This window comes from Dermacentor albipictus, chromosome 1 (genome assembly GCF_038994185.2).
Source record: "Dermacentor albipictus isolate Rhodes 1998 colony chromosome 1, USDA_Dalb.pri_finalv2, whole genome shotgun sequence".
In the NCBI taxonomy this organism is placed as follows: Eukaryota; Metazoa; Arthropoda; class Arachnida; order Ixodida; family Ixodidae; genus Dermacentor; species Dermacentor albipictus.
Genome location: NC_091821.1, coordinates 367,634,701 through 367,644,755, shown reverse-complemented (window position 1 = coordinate 367,644,755; position 10,055 = coordinate 367,634,701). Strand labels below are relative to the sequence as shown.

Here is a 10,055-nt window from a genome sequence, read left to right as displayed (position 1 = left end):
GACTGGGTCTTTACCCTTCCAGAAGAAACCGAAGACCGATGCACGTTGTTGATGTCCTGACAGATCTCAAAATTCTAAACAGTATTTTTTTTTTCTAATTTATAAATCATATTTCTTTAACCCACGCTATTCTGTGCAAATGTGTTTATCGCTTTAATCCTAACATACACATTCTCGAAACCGCCTGCACCTTGGCTACTGCCCCGTTGTGGGTACGCGTCAGTATTTGGAGACAAGGCAAGATGGCGCGAATGCGGTGGAATTGGCCAGTCGAGTTGTTTCAGTGCGAGAGGTAAAAGGTATGTGTCTGCACATAAAGATTTGACAGAAACGTCGTGCAAAATACGTAAATCGGCGTAATGCGGAATAAACGAACATTTTAGCGAGGCAAGGCGCTTGCCATCAAGAAGCGCGCAGTCGTTGACTGCCGATCATATGTAAATGGAAAAGGCGTTCCCACTGCAATTTCGTTGCCTCGCGAGGTCGCTCTAAATGCAAACGCTGTCCGTCTTTTTCTCGAGTGCTCTGTCTCCCGCTCGGGCGTGCTTATAATTCTGCGCGAACACATGTGGTGCGCCCAGGGCACGCGCCGAGGAACCCGAGGTCGTGCGTGCGCGTGCCCGTGTTCGAGCACTTCCTCGAGACCTTTCCCGAACCGCAGGCGGGTCTGTTCGGTCGACTGCGCGAAGGCGGCGCGGTCGGTGGCCCGTCGGCGAAGAAGATGAAGCCGCCCGAGGAAGGCGCGGCGACGACCACGTCCAAGCTGGAGATGCTGCTGTACGCCTTGTGCGCCCTGTACGTCTTCTACTACGTCCTGGCGCTGGAGCACCGGCCGCGCCTCGTCGGCCGCCTGGGCAGCATGCGGCGCTTCATGCACCGCAGGTTGGGCAACTTCCTCAGCGCCATCTATCGCACGCCCGTCTGGTGCGTGGGCGCCAACTTCCAGTCGCTCGTGAGCTTCCTGTACCAGGTGTGCAATTCCTCTGCGATTTCCATCCTCACCCTAGAAGCTGTGAGACGTGTAGTGAGTGCGAAATGTGTTTGCGCAAAAACTTTTTGTGGCAAGATTACTTTTTGTATGGACAAGATTAATCTTAGTGTATTGCGTCTCCAGTGCGCATCCGCATATTGGACAACGTGTATATAGTATCTCATTGTACCATATCATAATCATCCGCCACCTACATTTCCCTGTATTTCCCACTTCCCCTTTCCCCAGTGAGGAGTAGCAGGCTAGAGGCACGCTCTCCAGGCCGACCTCTCCTCCTTTCTCTTCATTAAAATCTACTCCTCCTCCTCCATCCTCACCGCCTGTCGGCCGGGCCTTTTTGTCCCTGCCACTCGCGCGAGACTATTACTGTGCTGTTCCTTCGGATGAACATGCTCGACCTTGAATGTTCGCTCATGTGCCCAAATCTACCGGGTGTGTCTTTTTTTTTTTTCTGACTATATACCGAATTTCCATGAGACGGATTACTCGAAGAAGTGGACATGCACGAGAAGTCGAAATATATTATAAACTAATTAACGAAATTCATAAAGCTTTTAATTGATTTGTACGAATTGTAGCCGCGAGGACTTCGCAAGACATCAATGAAAAAACAAATTGTGAGGTCGTCACCGGTTTCGAGATATGCGCCGTCAAACTTGCGGTAAACATGCACTGTTGATCCGCTTACTCCTTCAACAAAGCGCCGTTGTATATGCATTGAAGCACAAAAGTAACCGGAACACCAACGTATTTCGTCGCAGACTTTGGAACCAAATATCTCGAAATTGTTGACATCCTGATTACTTGTTCCAAGTGGATACGCCTTCCGAAAGTCATCGGCTTCAATTGGTTAATTGCTGCGTACGTGCCTCAAAGTAATTAGTTAAGAACTTGATGAAATATCGTTAATGTATCGATTGTGCCTTTCGATTTCTCGCGAATGTACGCCTCTTCGAGTAGTCCACTTCAAGGACTAGGATTGTGCTATCTGCCCCAGGCAATTTCCAAAAATTCTGCATAGTCTAAAAAGAAAAAAAATCATCCCGTATACCGGGACGAAGCGGCGTCTGTGCTTAACTATGCGCTTTCCAGGGCGAAGCAAGACCTCCTACTTTCGTCTCTTTTCCTCGACTCCGCGGTTTCTTAACGTTTTCGGAAGCTGCAAAGTGGAAGGATCGATTAGGCAAAAAAAAAAAAAAGGTGAGGCGTGCAGACAGGACACGTTCGTGTTGTCCACTTCTCTTGTGTCCCGTCTGCGCGCCTCACCTCTTTTTTTGCATAATGAATCCTTACCAACTAGCTCAGCTTTCTGTCGTTCGAAGTGGAAGGGGCTGCGAAACGGCGTTGTACACTGCAGAGCTGGCTGCCGGAGCTGTCCTACCGGCGCGAGTACCTGGTCCTGTCGGACGGCGGGCGGCTGGCGCTGGACTGGCTCCACGAGGAGGCCGAGGCGGTGCCCGTGCTGCTCGTGCTGCCGGGCCTGTGCGGCGACAGCCAGGCCTACTACCTGCGCTCGTTCATCCCGCTGGTGGAGAAACTGCGCTGCCCGTGCGTCGTCATGAACGGCCGCGGCCGCGGAGGCCTGCCGCTCGCCACGCACCGCATCACCCACATGGCCAGCGTGGGGGACCTCACGGAGGTGCGCGACGTGTGTGTGAGCACGGCCTGGCGAGCATCGGGGCAGGCGCTCCTTGAAAGCAGCCGCGGAGGGCACGCAGATGCCCCCGCTTTCCTGTTTTCGAACGGACTCGTATTAGCACTCCAGGCAGATATGCCATCGCCTCTTTAAAGGGACACTAAAGTGAAAAATGATTTCTTCTGCATCAGTAAATTACATTTCTACAACATCAAAAACACCACTCTTACAACGATAAGACGTTTGGTCAGCCAGAAAAAGCGCAAGAACGAAATACGGGTGGCGACGCCTACTTAAGTTCCCGCACCTGGTGGCTGTGACGTCATGAATTTTTATGGCATCTTCTAGAGCCTACTCATTATATATAGCGGTACAGATTGACTACATTGTGTTCTAAAGGAACCAAATATTGAACATGGCAACTTTCGGGAACCTTTACTCAGCCAACGCGGCCCAAATGCGAAAACATACTTTGGAATCCCTGACGTCACGCTGGCGTACCGGCGCTGGGGTTTCGGTGCTAAATTCAAATACTGATACTTGGACCTTCATTTTCTCATCTAATAATCAAAATATTTTTTTTTAATGACTGCCAGCAGGTTTCTGAACCAATGCTTCACTGGACTAAACTGATTTATTGTTTCGCTTTAGTGTCCTTTTAATAACACCGGCATTGGGTCTTGTTCTATAGCACTGTTACATTATCGTCACTAAGTATACTATCACTTTGTTGTCGTCGTAATCGCGCTGCCCTTCCTTTTCTGTTCGAACACTACCATGTAGCTTTACCTGCTTCAAACTTCTCAGTTGTATCGTGTGCTTCGAATTCCGCGTAAGATCACCAGGGAGCATTGACCTTCCCAGCTTCGTGCCTGTCATAGCCAGCACTCAACGTTGTGGTGCCCGCGGACTACTCTCGTTGGGGCGGGTACACGTCCCGTGATGTAAATCGAGCCACTGAAAAAAAAAGCATGATTTCTTTAATGGGACGTTGTAGATCACGCCACATATGTCACGTGACGCGAAGGCTCGCAAATTATCGATAGGAGTTATAGTGGGCGCGAGGAATACCAGTGAAAGCGGAGGGTTGCTGTTTAGTGTTAACGACCACCTGGAGAGTGTACGACTTCTTAAATGTTTTTCTTCTCTCTCTCTTTCATTCCGTCCCATGCATATATACTGGACGTCTCTTTTTTTTGCGGAATGCTTTATTTTAAAGGACACTCATATTTAAGCGCCTGCCATTTTGCAGATAGGCTATACATGGCTATGCAGACGTTAGCAGTGCGAAAAAGAAAAAGAGTCGACCGTAATTTCTTTTATTACCTAAAGTTTGCTCATCAACTTTAATTGCTCGCTTTAGGGTGCATATTTTAACTGCGAAATTAAAGCCGAAGAGTTGTGATCGAAGTCACGCCTGCTTAACAGAAATCCTGATACTGCACCACTTTTGACATACCTGTTCCCAAAATCTGCTTTTGGGAAACTTTTAAATGGAACGCCAATGTATTTCTTACCACGTTTTACCGGTCGTATATCGTACCTCACTCACGTATGCACCTCACTCGGCGCTACGCCGAGACGTAGTGGAAACACAGCAGCTGAAGCTCACTATTTCGTCGGAAACGTCCACCTCATAAAAGCGGTATCCCGGCCGTGGTAATTACAGACAGTGGAACCTCGTTCTGGGCCCCGAAATTCTGAATGCAGCTTTGAGACTTGGCGAAACCGCTCAGCGGAAAACGTATACCGTATCTGCCACCTGAATCAGTGTCGCGATGTCACAAACGCAGGAGCCAAGAGCACCGATCGAGAAAATCAGAAAACAGGGCAGCTAGCTTTTATTGCTCCTAGCCAAGGACGCCCTCTTTCTTTTATGTTTTCCGCAAATGCCGGTATACGCGTCCTTATCGCCGCCTTCAGGTGCACTACAGATGCGGCACACTATAGGCTCCCTTCAAGAGGAAATCGAAGGGACCGTGAACAATTTTTGTTTAATCAAAACTTCGCATTTATAGCTGAAGCGATCCACAAAATTCAAAGCATACTGTTCCTGACGCACTCAAATATCCACGGCAGAGAACAATAAATGAAGCAGCAACAAAACCAAAAGGGAGATGCAAGAATCGATATCTATTGATCTTGAATTATATAAATATTGCGATTCAGCAAGCAAAAGTGTGCGATTACCATTATAAATTCACTTTAAAAAAATCACCGCCCCTTTCAGTCCGAACAGCGAAGCTGTGTTAATTGCACCGAGCCTTACACCATGCAAGTCAAACTTCGCAAGCAGTCTATAATGTAAATGTTTTGTTTCACCATTCTTTCACCTCGTTTTCGCTTTTGCGTGCTTCGCCTGGTGAGCATGCTTTAGGAGGGCTTTTTTTTTTGCGGTTCTCCCAGTGCTTTCTTTTTTTTTCGTGAGGCAGGCCCTATACGACAACGAGCCCGTTCACGAGCCAACTCTCGCTGACGCTCGCGGTAGGCAGGTTCTTCCTCAGCAGTGCGCGCTGATCATGGTCTTCCCATAGTTGTAGCTGGGATGAAATCTGCGGAACCACTAGTCCAAAGCGCCGTATGTTGGGCGCAAGGCTCACCACTGGAGATGCGAGCGCTGCAATCGTTTTTATGCGTTGCATATTGCAATCACTCGGTTCAGCCCTTGGGTATGGTGGCTAGAGCCATACCTTGGGCGCGGCCGGGCAGCCACCATTGACCTTGAGCGCAACCACGTGACGTGACGTCATGACAGCCGGAGGAAAAGCTGGACCCCAACTCGCGGGTCGCGCGCGGCCGCAGCCACCACCTGACTCCCGCTCCTCCCGCTAGGGGCGCTGCGCCGGCGCGTGACGTCACGGAGGAAAAGCTGGGCCCCAACTGGCGTGGTCGCGCGCGGCCGCATATTGCGCGGCCACGCAATATGCAACGCATTCTTGGCTTAACCAAGCTAAGCCTGGCCATTTTTTTTGACGATTGGTTAGATTGGTTTGACGATTGACGGGGCTGCCGGCACCCACACGCTCCTAGTATAGCGTTTCAATCGCTGAGCACTGCTCGTTGGCCGCAAACAGCCCGCACAACATTTGTTTCTTTCGCGGCACGATGGAATCAATCGTCGATAAATTCGATGCCGATCTGCCTCGATCGCCGAAAATGCACCGTGTGACAACCACATAAGATTTGCGTATTAGATAGCATTCTCACAGTCGAAAAGGGGTTGGAGTGACCCCTTTCCCCTGTTAAGCTCTTTTCCTCTCCTGCAAGGCCACGTGGACCCGCTTTAGCGAAGTCCGACAACGACCGCACAGGGTCAGCATAAACAGCTTCGCTGTAAAATTCTTCAGCGTCCCCATGTGCGTTGCTGAAAAAGAAAAAGAAAAGCACGAACGTATCGGGGCGTTCTCGACCACCTGCATAACGTGTGAAGAGCCGCTGATTTCTGTGATACCTGGGCAGTGACACATTATAAATTATCATACCACTGAGGCACCTCTAGAATCTCCTCAACTGTTGTGTCTGCTGTCGGCCCAGCAAGTCCCCGCCTCATGGGTGACGCTGTTGCCACGTCATCATTTCTACGTCATCGCCCACAGAAACGCCATTTTGCCTCTCAGGTAGAGAACAGAGTCGCGTCTGCCGATCCAGGCCTATCGCTCAGTCAGTAGCAGGCGTCGGTAACATCTGCGTAAGGCCTGCTTAACCAAATTTGCGGTTCGTGCTAAACGTCTTTTCTTCTTCCTTTTTTTTCTTCTTGCATTGGGTCTATGGGGCCGCCAAATGCTTACACGCTGTTTCTCATATTGGAAACTTCAATAGGGCTCGCCCAGCAGATACATACTGCAGATACATAGACGGTCGCTTGCTCGAGGTCCAACGTAATGTAAGCTGTCCTAGGTTTCTTAAAAGAGGTGGTCTTGCACGTTAATAGCCCAAAAGTTTCGTAGCGCATCCTCTCTACAGAGGATGCCGCTTTGATAGTTGTTTTATATAGCACATGCCTCCAGGCCCTTGTGTCTCAAGGGCTCTAAGGAGGCCATGGTGCTCCAGTGAATTTTAGAAACTTGTGCATTTTTTTATGTCGTATGATTATTTTGCATTGCACGTAAAATATCATAGTACTCATCATTTGTCATAGCCATAATTTTATTACGCGTACATTTTATGCACTTTACAGAGACTATATTTTAGGCCCCTTTACAGTCACGTCACATCGACATCATAGAACCCATCTCTTCGCTAAGAAATCACTAACACTTGCATGGCGCTCTTTGGCCATACCTGGCCCTTGCGCCAATAAAAACCACCCATTCATTCATTCATTCATTCATTCATTCATTCATTCATTCATTCATTCATTCATTCATTCATTCATTCATTCATTCATTCCAACGTAATGTATCCGAGCGCGAACGTGCCGACCGAAGCGTTCATAAAGACACGCACGCACGCGCGCAGGTCGTCGACGAGATTCGCCGGCGGTACCCCGGCCGAGCCCTCCTGGCGGTGGGCCACTCGCTGGGCGGCCTGCTCATCAGCCTGTACCTGATCAAGTACGGGCAGGAGGCGCGCATCGACGCCGCGCTGGCCATCTCGACGCCGTTCCACCTGGCCACCGCCAAGCGGAACCTCGAGCAGTGGTGGAACTCGAATTACGGCGTGCTCATATACATGGCCAGCAACCTGGTCGAACACCTCCAGATTAACGAAGACGTGCTCCGCTTCAGCGTGAGTCACCTCGCTCTGACGGCGCGGCTGTCTATAGAGAGAGCGCTGGAATCCAGGCGCGCAAGCTCGGGGCAGAGACGCTATCTTTTTTTTTTTTGTCACATTTCGCAGGCTTTCTCCGAAAAAAAAAGAGAGAGAGAGACTCATGTAAAAGATAATGACATGGAAACAACTTTGTGGACTTCTGCAACTATCCAAATCCGACTATAGTGCCTTAAAGGAAGTATTAATAATTTTGCATAATTAAACAACTAATTACTTAGCTAACCGCACTTTAAGAAAACGCTCTCAGTAGCTCAAGACGACTACGAACGAATTATGCCGTTGGTACCACTCGCGCAAAGTGTATCACTCAGTTTTTAATGCTTCGTTCTAAACTTCTAGTTGCGTGAAACAGACGGTAGACTAGCCAGCCATAGCCCTGTCGGAGAACGCGGCATGCAGAACAGCGAACCGTGGTCTAGTGATTGTTTCACACCGCTGCCACAGCAGCCACCTGCGACAAAAGGTCATGAGAGTTGGAGGAAAGAACGCAGAAAACGAACCTCGATAATTAATTTCACTCTGACCACGCAGCGAAAGCGGTAACAATATTCGTCGTTGATTCCTATAGCTTTCTGCACGCAATTAAACCTGTTCATTGCGGTTGATGCGTGGGACCGTCGGCCATGTCGTAAACGCAGGAGGAGGTGAACGCGGACGACGTTCTCTCCTGTTGGACGCTGTCTCAGTTCGACAGGACCTACACGGCTCCGGTATTCGGCTTCAAATCGACGGAGGAGCTCTACGAAAGTTGCAGCCTAAAGGTAATGTGACTTGCTTGCGCTCGCGAATTTGAATTTTATATGGAGGACGGAAATGGTCTTTGGAGGGAGCATGTATAGGAAACTATATATAGCCTCGACAAGGTAACCTCCTTTCACGCCGCCCCTCCCACTATATATATTCGGGGCTCATCGGCGCTTGTTGACGTAGAATTTTGCAAAATAGCAAGGCAAACAGATCTACGCTGTTTTTGGACATTTTAAAGACATTATATTTGGCTCGCGGTAGCTCTTAGTGGCGCCCTCATCACTATTGGTTCTCGCCCGTGGAGGTTCCCCGTGACGCTCTCCGCTCTACTATTCCGCCCAATGGGCGGCCAGAAATTACCGCTAGCCTATCACGTGGTTCTGGAAGGAAACCAAAGACAAACTAAAGAAACACGTACACGTTATGCCGATACGCGCGTGTCCGTGTCTGTTATGTTGTTCTCGCGTTTTCCTTGCGCCGTTTTAAAGGTGCTCTTGCCACCGCGGGGGGTATCTAAAGGGACCGGCCGCAATGTAGACTCTCTCTACGTGCTTCTCCACATGTAACAATATTGTACCCGAAACAAGCAATCACAAAGCTCGTTGTTGGGCGAGTGGGCACTTAATAGATGCAATGGTGCATCGCCGCGGCGCGAAGAATGAAGATACGAACAGAAACGTTTGTTGGCGTGCGTGCCTGTTTTTGTTCGTGCCAGCTTCCTTCGCGCCGGCTATAGAATTGCATGCAGTACCAAGTCGGCCAATCTGCTATACAGCTACAAGTACGCCTGGCACGGTTCTAATGGCGCGGCGTATATGCGCAGGGCAAGCTGTCTCGCGTCCGGCGGCCGCTGGTGTTCCTGCTGGCCGGCGACGACGTGTTCGGCTCGTGGCACACCTTTCCCGAGGACGAGATCATCGCCTCGCCGTGGCTGGCTGCCGTGGTGACGCCGAGCGGCGGCCATCTTGGATTCGTCGAAGGCTGGCTGTTCCCGCGGCCGCCCTTTTACGCGGAGCGTTTCGCGGCCGCTTACGTGCGGGAGTTGCTGCGAGTCGTCGAGACTCGCGGCGTCGACGGGCTCGCCCAGCTAGGCAGTGATATGTAACCGCTCGACCCTGCGCCGTTCGATTATGCAGCGCAACTAAATCTCCATTTTGCAGTTCGTCCTACGGATTTCTGAGCATGGTTTCTCATTCTGTCTCTCTCGTTCCAACTTCCACCTTAGTTTCAGTTTCCAATTTGCATTGTTATGCGGTGAATGAAAAAGAAGTATCACGCGCACCTACTGGCATTAAAATGTTACCGAGAATCGACCGTAACACGAACAATGTAAAGCACGCTGCTCACTCATTAATCTATCTTGGTAGAGATAACTTCTCGTAACCCTCCCAAATATATCCTTTCGCGCTCGCTCATAGATGCTGTTCGTCGGCGCATGTCTCTTTAACTTATATGTGTATAATGCAACTTTCAAAGATCTATGAAAATTAGTATACTTGCACCCGAGATTATTGCGTCTTCCACATGGGACAGCTTTTCGTGGGGCTGGTGTGTTCGTCTCCATACCACGTCTGTGATGTCGTGCGCGCACGTGCGTGTGCAGGCGTGCGTGTGTGTGCCTCTGTGTTATGCGCTCACCTCGCTTGCGTGAAATAATATTTAGCATGCGCGTTTACGCCGTATAGGCCTTCGCCCTGGATCAAGGCATAACAGAACTGCACCGCGCATCCAGTGGTGCAGCGTTGGTGGCAGCCCGTCCGATTGCCGCGCGTTGGTTGGGCACGTACTATGGCGAAGCTGACGGAAAGTCGCGTCATGCGAATTCTGTGTTGCCGCTTGTGCTGTAATCTGTTTCTGAACTTAGTCGAACAAGAAACACCGGGAGACGTGCTGTCAGCACGGCGCTTG

The 10,055-nt window shown here is 50.0% G+C and overlaps 1 protein-coding gene across 1 annotated transcript; it reads left to right on the top strand.

Annotated features, from left to right (window-relative positions):
• The first annotated feature begins 231 nt into the window (after positions 1-231).
• Positions 232-9,330, top strand: LOC135904101 (phospholipase ABHD3-like). The gene is made up of 6 exons (XM_065434721.2): positions 232-299; positions 582-970; positions 2,349-2,630; positions 7,086-7,355; positions 8,039-8,161; positions 8,971-9,330. Exons 2-6 carry the CDS (start codon positions 722-724, stop codon positions 9,250-9,252), a joined length of 1,206 nt encoding a protein of 401 aa, XP_065290793.1. The 5' UTR covers positions 232-299; positions 582-721; the 3' UTR covers positions 9,253-9,330.
• Positions 9,331-10,055: the final 725 nt, after the last annotated feature.

Bases quoted from the DNA above. Each gene is read 5' to 3' on its own strand.
- LOC135904101 (XM_065434721.2), top strand. From the start codon at position 722: ATGAAGCCGCCCGAGGAAGGCGCGGCGACGACCACGTCCAAGCTGGAG. The intron at 2,631-7,085 runs GTGCGCGACGTG...GCACGCGCGCAG, and splicing joins GCGTGGGGGACCTCACGGAG to GTCGTCGACGAGATTCGCCG. The intron at 7,356-8,038 runs GTGAGTCACCTC...TCGTAAACGCAG, and splicing joins AAGACGTGCTCCGCTTCAGC to GAGGAGGTGAACGCGGACGA.